Source organism: Harpegnathos saltator, unplaced genomic scaffold (genome assembly GCF_003227715.2).
Source record: "Harpegnathos saltator strain DR-91 unplaced genomic scaffold, Hsal_v8.6 scaffold480, whole genome shotgun sequence".
In the NCBI taxonomy this organism is placed as follows: Eukaryota; Metazoa; Arthropoda; class Insecta; order Hymenoptera; family Formicidae; genus Harpegnathos; species Harpegnathos saltator.
The window spans coordinates 905,341-926,934 of NW_020230294.1; the positions used below are offsets into that span (position 1 = coordinate 905,341).

Consider the following 21,594-nt stretch of genomic DNA (forward strand, 5'->3'; position numbering starts at 1 on the left):
CCACTATAATATTATTTTAACCTTTCAATAACAGTTATAATTACTAATAAAGTGTCGAGTACAATAAATATATCATAGAATTGCTCAAGAAATAGAGAGAGAGAGAGAGAGAGAGAGAGAGAGAGAGAGAGAGAGAGAGAGAGAAAGAGAGAAAGAAAGAAAGATCTCTAATAAAGATGCACTTGTACTTTTAACTCAGGGATCGTAATAGAAGACTAGGCGTACTTTATTTTAATCAGTTAAGATGTGGAGATATTCCAAACTGTTTTACAATAGATACGTAGTACAAAAGAGAAGTATTTTCTCCAGCAGTTATAAAACAGCAGGAGTAGCTTTGAAATCCACTGATATAGTCTCTGAGGATCCAGAATATGCACTTCCTAAGGAAGCAAGAGTTGTCATATGTGGAGGTGGAGTTATGGGAGGTGCTGTGGCATACCATTTATCCCTTATGGGATTAGGATCAGAGACTATTTTAGTAGAAAGTGATAGGTACATATAAATATTTTTAACTTTATATATATATGTTTATATCAAATCCAATCCGATAACGCTGTAGTTCAAGTTTGAACTATGGCTACAGATATACATTTATACATTTATATATCTATATATTTTATAACTTTATATATATTTTTTAAGAAATTACAACAGAAAATTTATGTCTCCATTTTATTGTTAGACTAGGAGGTGGAACAACATGGCACACATCAGGATTAGTAGGAGCTTTCAAGCCCAGTATAGCTCAAGTTAAACTTGCTCAAGACAGTATTGCTCTGTATAAGGAATTGGAGAAAAAAGGTCTTACAACAGGATGGAAACAATGTGGTAGTCTTTCCTTGGCACGTACAAGAGATCGTATGACCACATTTAGGCGAATGAAGGCACAATCTGTGTAAATATCTAATACATGTGAGAAGCTATATATTATAATAATCATTCGTTATATTTTAACTTTATTGATATATCCAAGATCATGTGACATTGAGTGCCACTTAGTCTCACCAGAAGAAATTAAGAATTTATGTCCACTACTACATATTGATGATCTTGTTGGAGGATTATGGATTCCTGGAGATGGTGTAGGTGATCCCTATCAGATTTGTTTAACTCTAGTTCAAGAAGCGCAAAAAAGAGGTGCTATATTTTTTCAGATTAAAATATTCATAAATAAATTTTAATTTGCAATATTTTTTATTATTTTCTTTATTTTAGGTGTTGTGGTATATGAAAATTGTGCAGTTAAAAAAGTTATTAACCAAAATGGTCAAGTAGAAGCAGTAGAAACAACACATGGTACTGTCAAATGCAAGCATTTTGTCAACTGTGCTGGATTCTGGGCACGGAGTGTGGGTAAACTGAGTGAGCCATATGTAAAGGTCAGTTCATGGTAAGATGTTTATGAGAATAATATTAGCATAAAAATTAAAACAGAAAGATGATATATTATTCATTATCTTGCAGGTACCACTTCATCCAGTAGAACATTACTACATGCACACCAAGCCTATCACTAATTTAGATCCCATGACGCCCGTCATACGCGATTTAGATGGATATATTTACTTTCGAGAGAATAATGGGCGTTTGTTAGCTGGTGGCTTTGAACCGGTGGCAAAACCAGCGTTTGAAGATGGCATAATTCCTGGTCAGATATGCAGATGTAAATTTGTTTTTTGTAACATTGTTAATTAATTCCTGCCAAAACGCAACTGTTTGCTTATTGCAACTAATTTATCAATCGCTTTGTATTTTGATGTTATGCTGGTATGTTTACCAATGTCTGATCAAGAATTTTTATCAATGTAATTTTAGAAAACAAAGACAAGCGATTTTTACCGGAGGATTGGGATCACTTCCATATCTTGCTGGAGCAGATGTTACACAGAATTCCGAGTTTAGGAAATGCGGTCCTGGAGAGACTCTGCAACGGGCCCGAGGCGTTCTCTCCGGATTGCAAATGGATCATGGGGGAGGCTCCTGAAATACGTAATTATTACATCGCAGCCGGAATGAAAACGGTTGGTAGATCGATCAATTAGAGGAAAATTGAAGATATACCTCATAGATGATGCTTCTTAAAGGTCGGGATATCCGCTGCCGGCGGAGTCGGTCGTGCCACGGCGGAGTTGATAGTCAATAGTTCGACATCATTGGACATGTACGAGTTGGATGTCTCACGTTTCCTCGGATTGCATAACAATCGCAAATTCTTACGCGATCGAGTGCGAGAGGTACCCGGGATGCATTACGCGCTGCAATATCCGCATCACGAGTTTAAAACCGGCAGGAACTTGAGGATGTCTCCGATCTATCCGAAACTTCGAGATGCGGGCGCCGTTTTCGGCCAAGTCATGGGCTACGAGAGACCATCCTGGTTTCAGCCGGACGATGACGGTAACTCACACAAATCACGATGTTTCATATTGCTTTGTAAGGATCCATCTATATCTATCGTAATATCGGTTATAATCCAAATGTTTTCTTCCTCCTCTTCGACATCATTAAAGGGAATGTTTTCATCGCCACTTTTCACCATTTTTCTCAGAGTAACAAAAATCACGAAACAAAATAATCATTATTTTGAGAGAGAATTATATGATCGATGAATCTGATTGGTTGTTTCAAAGCCAGAGTGTCGTCGAGCGTTACGACCGATATTACGGTAGATTTACGAGCTTTAAAGTATATTTCTGTATAATAATTACATTTTATTAGATCTGGAATTTCCCAATGGGTTTCAAAGATATAAGGTGGCTTACACAAACACCTTTGGCAAGCCTCCTTGGTTCGACCAGGTCTCGCAGGAATATGCCGCTTGCAGAGAGGCAATCGGTTTGAGCGATTACTCCTCTTTCACCAAAATCGACTTATGGGTAATGTGATTTGTTTATGAGAGGATATTCTCAAATAATATACTGCTGATTTACACCGATTAGCAATCCGTTTACACGTATATTAGGCGATCGATGTAAATCATAGAAAAAATATAACTACAATCAAGTATTCTATATGTTATTTTGTGTAACGCCTCCTTTTAGTCAAACGATACGGAAGTAGTGGATTTACTACAATATTTGTGCTCCAACGATGTGGATGTGCCCGTAGGAAGTATTATTCATACCGGCATGCAGAATCATCGTGGCGGCTATGAAAATGACTGCAGCTTAGCACGAATCGCGCCGAATCAGTAAGTCGCAGCAAATAGTAGATTCGCGTCGCTTGCAATGAATCGGGCAGATTTAATAGGAAAACATTTTTTCAGCTATATGATGATTGCCCCCACGATTCAGCAGACTCGTTGCAAACATTGGATACACCGACATTTGCCGGCGGACGGCTCTGTCGCTGTGTCCGACGTAACGTCAGCTTATACCGCAATCTGCATAATGGGCCCCGCGACTAGGCAATTATTAACCGAACTGACGGACATAGATCTGAATCCAAAAAACTTTCCGTTCTTTACGTTTAAGGAGTTAGACGTCGGGCTTGCTAACGGTATTCGTACAATGAACCTAACGCACACCGGAGAACTTGGCTACGTGCTGTACATCCCAAATGAGGTAACAGTTCTACTCCGTGTGAATGATCGATGTTACTTCGCGTTCCTGTTGTTTCTAAGTTAATTATTTCGCCCGAAACAATTTTTCTCGGCTTATGAATCATATTTTTAATTTGCGAGAGACTACATATTCCTTTATTTTAGTTCGCGTTACACGTGTATACGAGGCTGATAGACGCCGGGGCAAAGTACGGAATGAAACACGCTGGTTATTACGCGACGCGAGCCTTGCGAGTGGAAAAATTCTACGCATTTTGGGGACAAGACTTGGATACATTCACCACTCCTTTGGAATGTGGAAGATCCTGGCGAGTGAAATTTGATGTGAGGATGAGTTGAAAACGAAACCAGAAATTTTTAACGATTCATCGTACGCGAAAAAAAGAAAGAAAAGAAATGTGATGATTGGTTTAAATTTATTTCACTTTTAGAGACATTATTTTTATTTTGTAGAAAGAAGTCGACTTCATTGGCAGGGACGCTCTCCTAAGGCAGCGCGAGCAAGGAGTCAAACGCAAATACGTGCAGTTATTATTAAACGATCACGATGTTGAGTTCGATACATGGTGTTGGGGCGGTGAGCCTATTTACCGAAACGGGAAGTATTGCGGAATGACGACAACCACGGGTTACGGATTCACGTTCAGGAAACAGGTGAAAATCGAATTTCTCTGCCTTTGTACATTCCCGTTGCGAAAGAAAACGAGATGATAAGTATCGGTGGATCTATGAGAGTATTATTGGTATCTTCTCCTCGGAGAGAATAAAATGTCGAATGGCAATTCGTAGGTGTGTCTCGGATTTGTGCAAAACTTGGACTCGAAGGGTCAGCCGCAGGAGGTGACGAACGAATACGTGTTGTCGGGACATTACGAAGTGAATGTCGCTGGAATCATGTACTCTGCGAAGTGCCACTTGCACAGTCCGAATTTACCGACGAAGTTTCCCGACAAAGAGAGAGACGCTTATCATGCTACGCGCGATCAGCAACCCGTATAGTGATTCTTCGCGAATGATCACGAAATGATGTGTATACAAACTGTGTATATGTGTGTGTATACACACATATACATAAATGTATATATATATATATAGTTTTACTAAATTATTTAATATAAATACCAAACTCAGAAGTGTTACACTATATTAAGAGATCTAAAAATCACAGTAAAAATTTCATAGAATAAAGGACATCGTTAGATGTTACGTTGGATCAATCATGTATATTATTCATCTTCGGCTATAACTATGCTTGTGTTTAAAAAATGACATTCATATATTACACTACATCGCTATATATCATTATGTCACAGGTTTCTTTGAGATATTATTGTACGCATTCGAAAATAATCTCTAACTAAACAGGATAACCATTAAGCTTCTGCTCGTTGCATATGTATGTATATATAACTATTTTCTGTACCATAAAAATAAACAGTATATTCAGCGTTTTTGGGACTTGCACTGCCAACTCTTCCAATTTTAGCTGGCAATGACGGTTAACCTTGAACTTTCGCGAACACATTTTGTTGTCGGCGAACTCCTTCAGAAGCTTTACCATAACGACTACGAATGACTCGAATATATATATACACATACACACTATGTCTGCAGTGTATATATATGGTGAAACATTTGCGTCGTGCGATTTGTACGATACCTGCTTATGCCATACATGCTGCAGAATGCAATTGTGCTAAAGACACATTATGTAAGTCAAGAAATGTGTCCGAGTTGCTATCCGAGTTGATGGCAAGAGTTCCTTTTATTAAAATATTAACACAATAATTATCTTTACTTATACACTACTTATGAATTGATATACTTAATATATGATTAATCGATATATTTGCTATAAGAACTTAATATTACAAGTCTATTCTTACATTAATAATTTTTTACACGCGATTCTTATATATACGAATTTACTTTTATTTTACTGTACACGCACGCGCATAAACACACATTTATATATATATATATATATATACATACATACATATATATATATAAATATGATATATACACACATACATACATACATATATATACTTATATAATGTATGTACATATATATAGTGACAGAGAAAGACTTTATCACTCTGGAATCTCCGGCTCAGGCGTGGGCTGTACTTGTTTTTGCACCATACACGATCTAGCCACAGACTCAAATAACCTGAAAAACGAAAAAGGACAAAGTTATATACACACTCGAAAACCACTGATTCGGTCGAAGAAAAATTCACAGAGATTCTTGTGATCCAAGTCCTAACAGCATAAACGAATGAACGAGTTAAATTAATCTATATAATTTTGTACATAATAATGATGATATAAATATATACGTCTTTTATATTTACCAATAAATTTAGTTATTAATGTTTGTATCGTGTGCTTATTATAGGTTTATCTTTTATCTGGTCAAACGTTAGAACCTCCTTGATCAAACAGTCAAACCACCTTGAACAAATCGCCTTGAACAAACCGCATTCAGCTAGATGTGAGACGCGAATACACACACAAGTGTGTTTTTGCGTTTCAGCAATATAAAATTGTTACTTACTTCTCGATTTCAGGCGCGCAATGTACAAATTCGTGCGTCCAAAATTTATATGTCGGGTTCTTGATGAGCTCGATGAAGGTGATGAGAAGGCCCCACGGGTGTGGTCTGTTGACGATGAGCCTCTCGAGGAGAACCCTGGTGATCTGTTCTTGTATCGCTTCTGTGTTCGCTTCGGCGAACAGATAAAGGAGCGTACAGCTGAAGTAATGTGTGTGACTATTGGGATATCGCAGCTGGTTCGCTATAGCGTTCAAAAACAAATACCGGCCCTCTGTGTCGAGGTCGACAGCCAGATTCTGGAAGATGTCCATGTGCGCGGAATGCGCAATCGTGGACATGTTGGGCGCGTGGCCTTTGCTGCGAATGAACGCGATAGCTTGCGTGCCCACGTACAACACCAACGCGTTCATCAGTTGAATATTGTAACGTACTCCAGCCTCTTGCGATACCTGCAAATTGCTGCGCAACTCGGACAAGAAGGTGACCGGCGCGCGAGCCTTCAGATAAGAATCTAGCTCCTTCTTGAATGTTAATGGCTGTATCGTAGACGCAAAATTTGTGAGGACTCGCGGTGCGTGCGCAATCTCCTGCAGCATGTCGACCTTAAGATTTGGCGTGAATGGATCGGGCAGGCGCATGTTTCTAGGAAATGCGCTCAGAATGAGATTTCTCATCTGTATGCAGTTGGGCGGTATCACGTCGCAAAATCCATAGTGATAGTCGCACAGGAACTCCGGGAAGTCGTGCAGCAACACCAGCAACACACGGAGCGTGCCCTTGTACAGGAGAGTCACAGGCTTGGCGAGCTCAGCGTTGCGTAGATAGGGCGCGAGGTATTTGAACAGATCTATGAGCAATTGCGCGTACATGCCCCAGCACTTCTGCTGCGGCGTAATGGCCAGCATACGGCCGATGAACACCCGGTGCGAGACCAGTTCCAGCCAAGCGTAGCAGAAACCAGACGCCTTCGCTGGGCGCAGTATGTGCAGCGTATGACAGTAGGCCATCAGTACTTGATAGTTCACGGCCTCCAACACAGGCTCGGGCGCACACAATTCCAAAAACAGCATGATGAAGATTCTGTGATATGGCAACTGCTGAAAGTCAGTATTGCGCATTTCGTGATCTTGCAGCAGCACACCGGCAACGATACCGAGCACTTTGTTCAAGAGGTTGATCTTGGTGTGCGTATTGGTGGTGTCGCCCGAGTGCTTCACCAACAGCGCGACAAGACGCACGAACGCGTCCAACGAGTGGAAGCATTTAGCGCGAACGAGCGACGGTGCCGCGGCAGACTCAGCGAGAGCACGATAACAAAGATCGACGCACATCTGGGTACTCAGTTTGAAGAATCGGGTGATGAGGTCGTCAGTCTTGAGGATACCATGAATGTTCATTTGGTGCACGAAGATGCTGAACGCCTTCGTGGGATCGCGCGCGTGCGTAGGATTGTGGTACATGGAGACCCACTCGCGCAACAGATACTCCGTTTTGTCCATCAATCCGGGTGGATCGTCGAAATCGCGAGCCTGCGATTGGACAACACACGATGGTTACCATCACCGTGTATGATCGTGAGCATTGCTAAGAGGAAAGATACCTTGACAATCTACTTACTCTCACCTGCAGGATTCCAGAGTGAATGTGCGCGGTCGGTCCAGCAGGAGGTCTATCTACCAATATACCGGGGTCGTGATTGGCGCGCAAAGAATCTATTAGGCTTGTAAGTCGGTAAAGCAAGATACTGGAAAAAACATTAATGATAGTAAGTATAACAATGAAACTTGACAGCAGTGACAAGCACAATAGCATTGGAATATTAGTCTCAACCTGTCGATATAATATATAGCGGATAAAAAAAATGTTTGCAACATATAATAAACATCAGCGGCCAGTTAACCGACAAACCGACAAACGATGAAGTTTTAATATACTCACCCCTCTGGCGGAGCTCTGTGATGAGCCATGCGAGCGAGTATCTCGATCGTGTGAAACAAATCAGATTCCGTAACATGAGTTGTCTGTCTCTCGTCGATCAAATATAGTTGAACCAGTTGCATAGCAAATGCTGTTGCCAAGGCGCTTCCTGCTTCCACGGCTTGCGCCAATGCTACGTCATATTGAGGAAGACTAACTAGATGAGACCTGCAAAATTATATCGCCCATCGTGTCTTTTAATCGACTATCAAGGAAGATGGTTCAGGATTATATCATATTTTATAGAGATTTATTCAAGTTATATTCAAGTTACTTTATCATATTTCTCGTACCTTATAAGACAGTCTACACCTTCGAAGTTATATCGAAATTCCTCTCTGCTTTCGATTAAACAACGAGTAACGTGTTTATTAGTCCACTGCATACCATAGGCGCGTGGATCTTGAAGACACTTCAGAATGCGTAAGTGCATGTCTCTGTATCGCAACACAACCTCTGAATCGATGACACCACTAGAGATCGTAGGACCATCTAGTAGGCTTTCGACAGTCTAAACAAGATAACGCAATCAATGAATTCTGTGCTACAATTACAGCGACTTATCTAGTTAGGGACTTGTCAACAAGTTCGAAGCACATAACAACCAACCTTCTTCAAAAGTGTCATTGCTGTACCAGCGTCTCTCGATCGTCTAGTAAGAATGATCGACTCAAGAAGACTGTGAAGAGTAGCATGTTGAGAAGGAGGTGTCGCGGGACCCATAGCACTCAATAAAATCTCCACTTCAGCGATGAGTTTCTCCAGCATAGCACCGACTTCATCATTGCTGACCGCCGATGCCGTTGCATAGGCAGCGACTTGCTGCGCCGTTGCAACTGCCACAGCCGGATTTGCAACATAGGAGGTAACAGTGGTATCCTGCAGGATAAAAGAGAAACGAAATCAGTTTTCACTAATAGAAATTCAAACTTTCAGATACGATTGAAATCAACAAAAACGACTCTTACGGTAGCAGGTTTTGGCATGAAGAGGGCTTGTGTATCTCGTTCAGATAGTGGGAGGAATCCTGGAATGTTCCTGGCAAATTCCTCATAAACCGCCATCTGTTGTGGCGTGACACCGCCAATCTTCAGTCTAATTTGTTCTGGCATTCTCTCCGCTTGGTATTTGGCGAGGTGATCACAATATCTTCTTCCTTCTTGTCGAGCAATCTTACGCAACTCTATCTCGTTCAAGAGCCGTTTATCCATTTCCGGTATCGCTTTCTCCATAGCAGTCTTCTGTACGAAGGCGCATGCAAGCTCCATGTTCTCGGCAGCGACTAAGTTTGCCGCTTGTTCAGCGACTTCTTTCTGCTGCTGAGTCGAGGCGATCATCGCCGCGTGGAATGATTGTTTCAGGTTCGCGCTGATCGATGTTAGGAGCTAGTAGTAGTAGAAATAGAAATTAGTAAAGTTCCAAATTTTCTTCAATTACTAGTTAACTTTACTGTGTTTAGTGGAAATTCTCTGACAATCGAGCGAAATAACTATCGTTATCTATGATCCTTTATTAACGTTTTCCCGACACTACGCTATCTATCGCAGGAACCGGTTTATCGTCAAAGGCAAAATATTATATCGAAACTTAGTCTGATCTGATACACACAACCATGAATGACAAATCAATCAAACAATCATGAATGACACACAACCATGAATGACATGAATGATAATATATTTATCATTAATATACTTATCTGAGATTGTCTTTCTCAAATGAGCCTTACCTCGTCTTGTCTTACCTGATCGCGACACGTGATCATAGCCATGCCAGCGGTCAGATTGCGCACCATATGACGTGCTGCTGTTCGCATTCGCATTTCTTCCGGGTCCAACGCAAAGTCTTTTCTTACGATTTGTTCGCTGGTCGTTATAGCAATCTTCATCGAACGATCGACGACCGGGTGAATCCATTCCTGAATCGCTCGTTCGATCGCTGGACGAATAAATTGCTTCAGATGCGGATGCGCTTGAAAAAAAGGTAACTGAAAAATACATACATATGTACACATTGTATGAATTATATTCGTGCCTTTCTTAAAATTAGATCATATCGTTTTTCTTTTTTTCAACAGAAATAAGATTTGCCACATACTTGACTGTTGAAAGTAATATGTGAAGATATGTTAGCGATGCCAGATATAGATATATCCATGTAATTAAATCGCGGTTCAGGCGGACCAGTTGGTAACGAAGGTGTCGTATTCGCAGGAGGAGCAGTCTGAGGGACAATGGCACCACTAGTTGTCGGACCTACCAGTTCTTCTATAGGACCCTGAGACTGCTGTTGATTATTCGAAGCTTCAGATTTTTTATTTGGCTGCGACAATTGATACTCGATGTTGCGCAATTTTTCGGGATCTTTCAAGTAGATGACCGGTTTCAATTCCTGCACAAAAACAAAAATGTTCATGAGCAATGTCGAGTGTAGGTCGAACCCGAAGTAGTCTAACGCATACTAACCGCAACATCGATAGTTAGAGTTTTGCAGAGAACTTCAATCTCAAACTTCAAATTCAATTTCAACTCAGGTTCCTGATGAAGTTCAGCTAGGACATTCATAATTGCCATGGTCCAGGGATTAGGTGGACGAAAAACGCGACTTTTCGCGCAAGCTTCGAGCACTTTTGCGACAAAAGGTACCACATAAAGAAGTTCCTGCTGCCCTTTATGATATGCCTCGACAAGTAAACTTTTCAGATCTATATCTACCTATATTGGATAATTAAGAAACGAAAAAGTTTGTACAGCACATGTCAATAAGATTGTGTTATGCATATGCGCGTATTACTTACAAAAATAATAATATACCTGTAAGATGGGTTTATTCCTGCCAAGTGTCATCATACCAAGCCAATGTCCTAAATTCTTCAGAAGCGATCTATCCGAAAAATTAGCTATACCCTTGTCACTACGCAGGAGTACCTATAACGATAAAACTTCTTACATAAAAAAAAAAAAAAAAAAAAAAAAAAAAAAAAAAAAAAAAAAAACCAGCGCAAGGAAAGACATTAGATTAATGAAGCATTCGCCACGAGATGCAACACTCGATACTTACCTTGATATTACGAAATGTTTCTCTGGTGACCATCTTGTTGAGTTCGGGTAATTTTATACAATCAAGAAAATTCGAATACAGAGCGTGAAAGTTCAGTTCTATACTAGCACGTTTCATCACCAAGTACTGCGCCATCCACGGCCAATATTCCTCCGTGGCAACCTCGCGAAGCTCGTCACATTTCTGCTGCAGATTCAACTGGCTAAGATTATTGAAAATAAATGCCGTTTTGTCCTGCAAGGCTTCCGGCGGTGTCGTGATCTTCTCCTCCTTGTCAGTTGCCACAAGCAAAGTATCGATGTTAGTTGCGGTCGCAATGGAGGGCTACGGAAATAATCATAGCATATTACACGCATGTTCGACTAGCTCAGAGGCTGAAAACATTAGTAAGTCTTTATATTAATGTTCGAATCTAGGATGAATCAACTTTAATACATTTTATCAATGTCATCGTCCTAAATGACATTTAAAAAGTCTCAGATGTCGTTTGTTGTTTATTAAAATATTACTACAAAACAAATTTGAAGAATATGACAATCAACTTTGATATTAAAAATCATACTTTGTACACAGAAACAGAATGCATATCATGTAAGCGAGGAGCAAAGTCCTTCATCACACTTACTCTGGCTGAAAGAGACGTCGTCGGCGTCGTAGATGGTTTCGCCTGCGTGATACTAGTTGTAATAGTAGTCGTAGTCATAGTCTTGTACGTCGTGACTGGCGCCCCCAACATAGTCGTGACAGTCTTGGAGCCTTGTGATCTCGCTGGAGGTTCTTGGTGGCTTGCTCCATACTCGATGTACTCCATTAAGTGCGGTGGGAACTCGCTATAATGCGGAATACTACGGACATGTTCGCAATACGTTCCATAGTCTTTCAAGCGATTCTTAAAGCGATCCAGAGCCGTTATACCGAAATAGTACATTTTGCTGCCTTCCGGTTTCCTAAGCGCTTCCAAGACGAACCTCAATGACATCCCGAGCGTTAAGTAATGACCGATAATGCCACGCTCGATGATCCCACCGAACAGTTGGGCCGTAATCTGTAATTCTTTCTCGGGATATTGTGGGAAAAATTTGTACTCTTCGAATAGATTCCGCATCATGCACTGGAACACCTCCCTCTCTCTCCTATTGGTAGATGATGTAAACTTCTTCAACATATCTAGTACTTCGTCGATCGACAAGGTCGGATGCGGCGGATGATTGTATATCCGTTGAAAATAGCTGTTCGCTTCATCTTCAATTTCTTTGGCCACCGGTTGTGTCATTTCCGAAAATAAGTTCGAGACATCCTGAATCCTCGTTTTCTCGATACCAGTTGGCGGTGCAAGGCGTCCTAATCCGCCGATGGTCGTACCACCGGGTAGCACAGACGGGCCCTGAGTGCCAACTGGACCCGAATGTAACTGCGACGTTAAAGGCAACATCGGAAAGGGACTTGGAGAAGGTCCCATGAGTTGTGAAGGAGATCCAGGCGCTGAAACTAGAGGCCCCAGTGCGCCGGGTAAGTTGAAGGCGGAAGTACTTGGTGGTCCGATACCAGTACCAAGACCCATGGATGCGAGACTCGAACTTAAATTACCCAAAGGATCCACTTGCTTAGAGGAAAATATCTGTAGAAGATAACGTCGATTCGTAACTTGTGCATTGCAACGTGATAAATCCTGAAGCGAGAGCGACAAATAAAGAGAAAGAGAGCGCGCAAGGAAACAGAAGCGTAAGCTGGAAAATACCTGACTGCCTAAAGTGGCCGGATTAAACTGTTCCAATCCTCGATGTCTCAAAACTCCAGGTGGAGGCTGTCTGTTTACATTCTTACTTATCATCAGACTGCAGTTTTGAACCATCGTCACTATCGCCTCCGAGCAATCTTGGGAAACGTTTCTGCAATGTTAAAAATAAAAGATTAGATGAGAGAAAAAGAGAAAGAGGATTGCTATGGCATGCAATATGAATGAACTATATAAGTCTAAAGGTTACATACCCAGCACAAACTTGCAAACAAGCGAGTATCGTAGTAAGCGTCTCCTGCGGTAATTGGCTTGCTTTGGGTACTGTAGAATCCTCTTTGATGCTGCCACCCATAACCTGCGGGCAACGTCTCTGGAGAAACTTCACGCATGCGTTGACAAACACTTCTCCATGGTCTCTGATCTTATCCGACAGCCACTTTTCTAATTTCAGATATTCTCGCCGAGATGCCAGACACGCAAGATCGATGACGAATGGGAACGATTGTGCGTTCAATAGCGCCGACAGCGCTTTGAGATCTTGTGCGACATCCAAGATGCGCGATAATCTCGTTTGATCATGGTCACCGCGCGTATACCAATCAGCCATGGCGTGCATAATAATTGTCTTTATCTTGGAGTTATTCGCATGCCAAGAGTGATGTAATATCACGGCCGAGTTAGGATGATTGCCCAGAAAAATGGGCATTAGCGTGCTGAGTAGATCTTGTCTCAATATCGTGAGCGGTTGATTGATCTGCAGTAACGCCAACACGAGCACGTCCGGGCAATGCTGAATGGGCCATTTAAATAGATCCTGCACCGGGGAATACAATCCTCTTTCCGCCATGTACAAAAGCAACTCCACTATGTTGAGCGATCTCCACGTTTGAGCCTCTTTACTGTCCCCTTCGGGCGCCGCCTTTAATACGTCTACGGTTACCGAGTGATATGGATAGTCTGCGAAGCAGAATATTTCAGGGCACTTCAGAATTTGCTGGATCAGAGAGAACTGACTCTCCACGTTGTCCCAATGGCGATAAAAAAGCTCGACGGGAAACATATCAGGTGGATATCCTTGATGTTGAAGACCCAACTTTAAAGCTGTAATCAGTAAGTTTAAACCTTGTCTATCTTTGATGACAAAGTCTGCATGGTCCAATTTCACGATAACTTCGTTCCACGATAATGTAGCTTGCTGAAATTTAATAATGATTATTTAGTTGCAGTTGCAGACTTCGAAAATATATACGCGAATGTCACAAACTCACTATCTCCTTTAAGGCCTGAACAAACACTTCGACGTTCCATGTTGTTGGGGCAGTAGTCTCCGATGGTTTCTCCTTACTGGAATCCTGAGTAGCAGTCGAATTACCCCAGAAAGATTGTATTCCTCCTGTGTCTTCGTGATTACTACAGGTACGTGCCATATGCGCCAACACACGTGCAGCGCATGCTGGTGTTATTTCTCTAGCACCTAAACCTGCTAATGCAGATCGACATTCTTCGACGCTAATGGTAAGACTATAGCCTAATTCCATAATCAACTCTGCTAGAGAGTTGCCATCCTGCAAAACGAAAGATAAAAATATGATTCGTGTACAGTTTAGAAAGAAGAAAAGAAACTAACTGATAATGAATAATGTTACTTTACCATTTGACTGACCGCCATGTTCAACTCAATTTTGAACTGTGGAGTTTCCCCGTCTCCTGGATACAAGAGTGGTGCTAGCACCACTGGTACCAGTTCACGGGGAAAATCGCGTCGTAAGTTCTTGAGAAATTTTTCCTTAGCTTCGGCCAAAAGGTTGTATGGATTGGTAGTATGAAAAACCTGACTGAGTATTAGGTGAAGAACCTCGGGCGACGAATCGTGCAGACCTTCCTCGTGGTGTTTGTTGCTAGTCTCAGAGTTTACGTAGTTTTTTATCAGTTCAGGCAGTTGCTTCTGAGTATGTTCTAAGGCTAGTGCACGGATTTCTGTATTTTCCGAATGATATAGCGCGATTGCGAAAGCAACCTCTTGTACCAAGCTCAACCCAAGTGTCTTTTTTAAATTGGCAAAAAACTTGGAGGAAGGATTCAATGACTGGAAAGTAAACAGAATGATTAATATATATTGCAGCCTCAAAAGTATTCAAACAATAATACATCGAACACATACCTTCTGATGATGCAAAGGATGATCGATAGCAAAACACAAATTCGATACCAAGGACGGTTTACTCAGTAAAGTGACACACTCCTGCTTCAACAATTGTGCTTGGAAGTAATCCTTGGAGTTGGACTCTGACCGCTCGCTGCTGGAAAAATCGACGTACGAGAACAAACAGCGCAACAAATGTCGGTCCGCCTCCAGACCAGTCCACTGCACCAGCTGTGGGAAAAGCGTCATTTTGTTAATACAATCGCTTAACTTTCAATTCTCAACTATTATATTCTTATTAACGACAATAACAGATAATCTACTATGGAATATTATGGATGAGGGATTTTCCAAAGAGCAATGAGAATACAAAATATTCTGAATTCTCGAGAAAAGCGCGCGGGAAAAGTGTTTTCATGAAAGGGAAACCACCGACCATGGAACGAGAACAAAGGATGAACTTAAGTCAATGAGGTTAAGGTACGTTCATGAGTAAATAATACACGACAAGGACAATCGTGTTCGTACGGAGCAAGTATCTCACGATTCGAAATTTGTACGTTAGGAGAGAAGCGGATATCGGTATGCTGTTTTGAAAATACCTCCTATGGCGCGTGATAAAGCGTGTTACAACGTGCGAGCTCGCCTTGTAGCGCGCGTGTGCACGCGATGCGTGCATCGCCTCGCGGGCACGTCCGGTTTCAAGTTATGGATGGAAGATCGACGAAAAAAATCGAGTCCCGTGCGAGACGCGCTAAATGAGCATATTGCGTTCTGTATCTCCGCTGGGTACGCCGAACCAGGAGCCAAAGAGAGAATTCGCGATGCAAGAGGGATCGGCGGGAGAAGGTGACGAAGCTCGACGAAAAGCGCGGGGGGAAGAATAGGGGCAGGGAGGGAGGGGGAGAAGGAGGGAGAGAGAGAGAGAGAGAGAGAAAGAAAGAGAGAGAGAGTGAGAGGTGTGGATTGTCGTGGAATATAACATAGAAATAGAGTCTACTGGGACCCGACGAGAATACGATACTTACGACCGATATCTCTTCACAGCTCTCCCGAAAATTTCTCTTACTCAAATTCGCAACCAAATAACTGATTTGTGACAAAGTAAAAGACAACGAGTCCAGGTTCATAGTTCCATGAATACGACCTCGAAAGCTTCAAACGCGTTTGAAGCTTTCTTCGGTATCCACGAATTGCCGCCCCGGATGCTCTCCTCGTTAAAAGCATGAAAGTCACATTGGCGCAATCCTATGGCCAACATCGGGATTGATATTATTGAGATACGATTTCAGAGCAACGTCATGGCGAGCACAACACGGACGAGGCTCAAAAACACGTAATACTGCGTGCTGCCTCCTTTCTTTCTTCCTTCCTCTCTCGCGCACAACACACACGTACACTCTCTCTCTCTCTCTCTCTTTTCTCTTTCTCGCGCGCGCACATACACGCACACCACCACTACCACCACCACCTTCGCTGCCACCGATGGATAATTCGTTGCCGATCGTACACCGTATTACTGATGACGCACTGTTCGACCTGTCCACACTGTACCGAGGATTACCGAACACTGTGGCCAGCGCGATGCTCCGTCACACCGTGATAGAATTCGCCCCTTTGTCGCCCATATGTTCAGCAACGACGATTGTAGCGCCTTCGGAGTACTCGATTGGTCGGTCAATGCTCGTCACTACATGCCAACTGTGCACTCCTAGGAGATTACTGGCTAATGGATGATTTTCATTGCACTTGATATGCGGCATATCTATGCATCCCGCATCCAATAGGAAAATTTGTTCGTTGGAAACGAGAAAGTTGTTAACTACAGGCTGCGTTCCGAAATTCACTGCTAATACTGAAAATATATAGCTTGTGTCATGTATATAAAGCCAGCGGCACACGGTGCTTGTTTTCGTGCTAGATTGCTTGCTGGATGAAAATACTGCGTTCTGATTGGTACTTTTCCGAAGATGGATGGAAACGCACCAATCAGAACGCAGTATTTTCATCCAGCAAGCAACTACGCACGAAAACAAGCACCGTGTGCCGCTGGCTTTATAAATTTTCAATACTGGCAGTGAATATCGGAACGCAGCCAAAATCTCTCACAGAATCTCACACTTGTCAGAGGAATTTCTTTATTAAACATTTAATTATCGAATGTTTGATATGCGTTATAAGTCATTTGTAAATAGGAATACCCGGAGACATATTTTATAATAGAGACTACACTTCAATATTTATCGTCAGTCACAGAAAATTTACAACAGAACTCGGCAAAATCTGCATACTTCAGTTCGCAGATAACCAATCAACCTCCTGCGTGCCATGTGTTTTGTAAATATATATTTTGTGTATGTGATAGGCTGCGTTCCGAAATTCACTGTCAGTACTGAAAATATATAATTTGTGTCATGTATACTATAGAATTTCAATGCTGGCAGTGAATATCGGAACACAACATATGTACAGTTGATTATTAAAGATTGTGACACTTTTATCCATCCATTATAAAAATATATTTTCTAAGAATTATTTAAAAAATTAATTTTCTTATCGAATGGAGGATACGTTCTGAAACGTATTGAGGAGAAAAGCAACTTTTTCTCCATTAACTGTATATACGAAATTCAAGTCGGCAATCTATAGTAGCATTTAATCAACGATACAACGCGAATAATACACGATATATTTGCAGTCCATTGCAATCGTTGTCAGAAGTGAAATCGAGTAGGACTGGATATCACGGAAGTACGAAAAAATGGCAAGTTCGTCACGGTAAGTTCCACATTGTTGAAATTTTCACATTGTTTTAGAAAATTCGTTACTAAAAGTATTACTTTTACATCGCGTGTAGCACTTTAAGCATTTATCAGTGGATATAACTTGTGAAGGTTAAAATCACAAAAAATTTGTAGAATTTTATTTATATCACATAGAACGTATTTTTTCAATTAACGTATAAATAAGTCGATAGCGAGAAGAGAATAAATCCATGAAATAAATCTTCTTGTAATCACAGAGTTCTTGATAATCGTGAAGTTATAATGCATTAGGCATTATTAATATCTTGCAATTTTAAGTAGAATATTCTCAAACTGAATGCATCATTTTTAGATGCATGTACTTTATTAATGTAAATGATTAAATAAAAAGAACCCGCGTTAGTCAACAATCATGCATGATTGTCTAAGTATAATATATTTGAATTGGAAATTTCTAAACAAAAACCGAGAAGCATAATGAGGTTCATGTATATATACATAAATAATACATTCATATTTATAGTTATGGAATTAGAACAAGAAAATATATTCTTTTTGATATTTGCGAAAATATAGGAATTCTATTTGCAAGTTAAATTGTTTTAACTTAAAATTAATTTCAACTAATACAAAATATTCTTTTTGTATCTTACAGACATTATACAAACAAAGTTTGCTGTTATGCACATCCAGATGCTCCACTCATAGAAGACTATAGAGCTGGTGATCAAATTTGTTCAGAATGTGGACTAGTTGTTGGTGATAGGTAAAAATATCTGGAGTAGAGATATATATATATACACAATTAATTACAATTGATTTAATACTTGTATAGTTACATTTTTATTTATTGTAGAGTAATAGATGTAGGTTCAGAATGGAGAACATTTAGCAATGAGAAATCAGGAGTAGATCCATCACGTGTTGGTGGCCCAGAAAATCCACTTCTGAGTGGTTCAGACTTATCCACAATGATTGGGCCAGGGACTGGAGCTGCATCTTTTGATGGTTTTGGTACTGCTAAATATCAAAATCGTCGTACAGTTAGTATTATTATATTTTCTTTTTTAATATATTCTATAACTTATAAATACTCATGTAGATGCATTATATTTTTCCTTTCAGATGAGTAGTTCTGATAGAGCTCTGGTGAATGCGTTTCGTGAAATCAATGGTATGGCAGATCGTATTAATTTACCTAAAACCATTGTGGACAGAGCCAATACACTTTTCAAACAAGTGCACGATGGCAAGAATTTGAAGGGTCGTGCGAACGACGCAATTGCATCGGCCTGTTTGTACATTGCATGTAGACAGGAGGGAGTACCACGTACTTTCAAAGAAATTTGTGCTGTCAGCAAAATCAGCAAGAAGGAGATTGGTCGGTGCTTCAAGTTAATTCTTAAGGCACTTGAGACCAGTGTGGACCTTATCACTACTGGTGACTTCATGTCCAGATTTTGCTCCAATCTCGGACTACCAAATATGGTACAGCGAGCTGCAACACATATCGCCAGGAAAGCAGTGGAGATCGACATTGTACCGGGCAGATCACCCATTTCAGTCGCTGCTGCTGCTATATATATGGCTTCCCAAGTATGTACAGCATATTAATGTGACAATCTACAATGCTGCATTTTATGATAGCATGCATTATATCCTGTAACTTTTCATTTTTACTCAGGCATCGGAAGATAAGAGGTCGCAGAAGGAGATCGGCGATATCGCTGGTGTCGCAGATGTCACAATTCGGCAGTCGTATAAGTTAATGTATCCGCATGCGTGCAAGCTTTTCCCTGAAGACTTCAAATTCGCCACGCCCATTGATCAGTTGCCACAGATGTAGAGTTTGAAAAGAGCATTATCCTTCTCTTTACTCTATCGTCCTCGAGATATATCCGATCTTATGAAAGGAATGGTTTTCCGTCATTAGTAACCGAGTTACTTAATTCAAATACTTTATCCATAGGATACATTCCTAAATATTGTATGTTATTCAAATTTATATTTATCTATTTCATCCATTTCCTTCAATTTCTTACAAATATTAGTAAATTCTTTCAGTTAAATTTCATTGTTCCTGGGAAACATTGTTATATAGAGATGAAACGTTGTATGTAAACGAGTATGTAACGCTTATATTTTATATCTAACTGTATAAACATAATTGTCTTACATGATATATTTTTCTTATATAGAGTTTTACTTGGTTTCACATTAATTCACGTTAACATACATTCGAAATTTATAGTACATTAGAAAAGATTCATTTAGTACTGTTGTTATAATTACACTAAGTGAATTTTTAACTACTGTAGATCGCAAAACTATTTTTACAGTTACAAGAAAATTTCTATCAAATGGCCTTATATTAAAACTCGAAACATGTGTAAGATGTATACGCACATGTGTATGTGCATATATTGTATATAATTAATATTTATAATATATATATTATAATATGCGCTTTAGACATAAGATTATTTTGTATTAGGCTCAGATATTGTAGAACATATGAAAGTTTTGTAAAGCAGGTGGTCTCTGCTTTTTATAAAATTCTTTTATTTATTTCTTTTTGTTTCTTATTAGCATTTTATATGGTGCATTCAAAATTCTTCCACAAACATGCAATAAATCACAGCAGTATTGAAGTTGATTGTACAATAATAATGTAAAGTTCATTCTCTGTGATATTTAAAAAGATTAAGTAAAATTTTCTAATGTCTAATTTATCAACTCCTTTCTAATTTTTCTAGTTTTTTCTTAATTTTTGGTTTTTGAACATAAAATATATAAGATACACGATTACATATACTAATAATAATATTTGTTAATTCCTTTTTTATTTAAGTTGATAAGTTCAAATATATTTGTTGACTTCCACATACTTTGTATTATTAATGATGGATGGTTGTAATAAAATAATTTGCTAATTCTGATTTTTATTTTGCTAACATTTTATATCTACTATATAGATCCCTAAGTGGAATTGTGTCAAAGTGGTTTATTATATTAAAACATATGTATATCAATACTGTATATTTTGACTTGGTATATATAATTTGCAAAGTGTTTATGTTATAAAAGATAAATATATAAATTATGAATGATATCAATCAAATGTAACAAGTTGTTTTGATAAAAATATATTTGCAATAAAAATTCATCCTCCTAAACTTTATGCAAACAAATATTCACATATACGCGTTTCATTATACACATATGGTCTGTTCTTTTCAGCTGCACTGCAGAACTAGTGCAATAAGTTAGGATGAGACAACTATATTTTTTCTCACTTTAACTTATTGCACCAGTTCAGTAGTGCAGCTAAAAAGAACAGACTAATAGGTTCAATGCATAGACTTATATAGATAGACTGCGCATCCTTATGGGCGCGCTGAAGACTACAGTAGAGGACAGAGCTATTGCGTGAGTGAGGCTCTCTCTCTCTCTCTCTCGCTCTGTATTAGGAGACGAGAGAAAACGACACAAGGGGAAAGGTAATGTCGGGTGCGGTCCAGCGACCGCTACAAATGCTTCGAAGCGTTTCTCTGTCCTATTCTATTTTTCAGATAAGTCGTAACAGTGATTAAAGCAATCAGAGTTTAAACTTAGCAAGGTCAATTAATTTGCGAACCATAACCTTTGTGTAACTGTCCTCCTCTTCGACTTCCCCCACCAAGACGCATGTTAAACAGAGATAGGGCCAGAGCACAGACTTTTGCCAGAGAGTAACCTGAGAGCGGCCAATACGACATTTTCTGCGACACCGACTTTCCGCACTGG

At 40.0% G+C, this 21,594-nt stretch overlaps 3 protein-coding genes across 10 annotated transcripts; 2 read left to right on the plus strand and 1 right to left on the minus strand.

Annotated features, from left to right (window-relative positions):
• The first annotated feature begins 123 nt into the window (after positions 1-123).
• On the plus strand, positions 124-5,013 carry LOC105188643 (pyruvate dehydrogenase phosphatase regulatory subunit, mitochondrial). Its single transcript, XM_011150211.3, has 13 exons — positions 124-492; positions 683-895; positions 974-1,137; positions 1,216-1,379; positions 1,465-1,648; positions 1,816-2,021; positions 2,085-2,397; positions 2,719-2,876; positions 3,042-3,190; positions 3,266-3,563; positions 3,707-3,886; positions 4,016-4,216; positions 4,352-5,013. Exons 1-13 carry the CDS (start codon positions 245-247, stop codon positions 4,559-4,561), a joined length of 2,688 nt encoding a protein of 895 aa, XP_011148513.2. The 5' UTR covers positions 124-244; the 3' UTR covers positions 4,562-5,013.
• Positions 4,764-16,688, minus strand: Not1 (CCR4-NOT transcription complex subunit 1). 6 transcript variants are annotated; one of them, XM_011150203.3, is made up of 20 exons: positions 16,072-16,173; positions 15,062-15,274; positions 14,552-14,986; positions 14,169-14,465; positions 13,152-14,095; positions 12,901-13,051; positions 11,788-12,780; positions 11,163-11,486; positions 10,916-11,029; positions 10,568-10,816; positions 10,200-10,493; positions 9,832-10,089; positions 9,071-9,487; positions 8,712-8,981; positions 8,396-8,613; positions 8,064-8,270; positions 7,749-7,869; positions 6,126-7,654; positions 5,923-6,022; positions 4,764-5,738 (listed from the first exon to the last, which is right to left on the minus strand). In XM_011150203.3, the coding sequence occupies exons 1-19, from the start codon at positions 16,171-16,173 to the stop codon at positions 5,938-5,940; spliced, it is 7,221 nt and encodes a 2,406-aa protein (XP_011148505.1). In that variant the 3' UTR covers positions 4,764-5,738; positions 5,923-5,937. The 6 variants fall into 6 exon arrangements, with proteins under 6 accessions (XP_011148505.1, XP_011148504.1, XP_011148512.1 ...); XM_011150202.3 differs by having other exon boundaries at positions 7,743-7,869; XM_011150210.3 differs by lacking the exon at positions 5,923-6,022 and having other exon boundaries at positions 9,847-10,089; positions 16,072-16,688.
• Positions 16,689-17,244: 556 nt separating this feature from the next.
• TfIIB (transcription factor IIB) lies at positions 17,245-20,538 on the plus strand. Of its 3 annotated transcripts, none has more exons than XM_025302266.1 (6): positions 17,245-17,380; positions 17,742-17,821; positions 18,464-18,574; positions 18,665-18,851; positions 18,934-19,404; positions 19,493-20,535. In XM_025302266.1, exons 2-6 carry the CDS (start codon positions 17,805-17,807, stop codon positions 19,652-19,654), a joined length of 948 nt encoding a protein of 315 aa, XP_025158051.1. In that variant the 5' UTR covers positions 17,245-17,380; positions 17,742-17,804; the 3' UTR covers positions 19,655-20,535. The 3 variants fall into 3 exon arrangements, with proteins under 3 accessions (XP_025158051.1, XP_025158052.1, XP_011148503.1); XM_025302267.1 differs by lacking the exon at positions 17,245-17,380 and having other exon boundaries at positions 17,601-17,821; positions 18,934-19,189; positions 19,266-19,404; positions 19,493-20,538; XM_011150201.3 differs by lacking the exon at positions 17,245-17,380 and having other exon boundaries at positions 17,609-17,821.
• Positions 20,539-21,594: the final 1,056 nt, after the last annotated feature.

What these genes read in the sequence shown, in the direction of transcription:
- LOC105188643 (XM_011150211.3), top strand. Translation starts at nt 245, where the DNA reads ATGTGGAGATATTCCAAACTGTTTTACAATAGATACGTAGTACAAAAG. An exon ending in TCAAGAAGCGCAAAAAAGAG is followed by an intron (nt 1,138 to 1,215) that starts GTGCTATATTTT and finishes TCTTTATTTTAG; the next exon opens with GTGTTGTGGTATATGAAAAT. An exon ending in GTTTCAGCCGGACGATGACG is followed by an intron (nt 2,398 to 2,718) that starts GTAACTCACACA and finishes ACATTTTATTAG; the next exon opens with ATCTGGAATTTCCCAATGGG.
- Not1 (XM_011150202.3), bottom strand. Translation starts at nt 16,173, where the DNA reads ATGAACCTGGACTCGTTGTCTTTTACTTTGTCACAAATCAGTTATTTG. An exon ending in TCATGCCAAAACCTGCTACC is followed by an intron (nt 8,982 to 9,070) that starts GTAAGAGTCGTT and finishes TTTATCCTGCAG; the next exon opens with GATACCACTGTTACCTCCTA. An exon ending in CACAGAGCTCCGCCAGAGGG is followed by an intron (nt 7,870 to 8,063) that starts GTGAGTATATTA and finishes TGTTTTTTCCAG; the next exon opens with TATCTTGCTTTACCGACTTA.
- TfIIB (XM_025302266.1), top strand. An exon ending in AATATCAAAATCGTCGTACA is followed by an intron (nt 18,852 to 18,933) that starts GTTAGTATTATT and finishes TTTTCCTTTCAG; the next exon opens with ATGAGTAGTTCTGATAGAGC. An exon ending in CTATATATATGGCTTCCCAA is followed by an intron (nt 19,405 to 19,492) that starts GTATGTACAGCA and finishes ATTTTTACTCAG; the next exon opens with GCATCGGAAGATAAGAGGTC.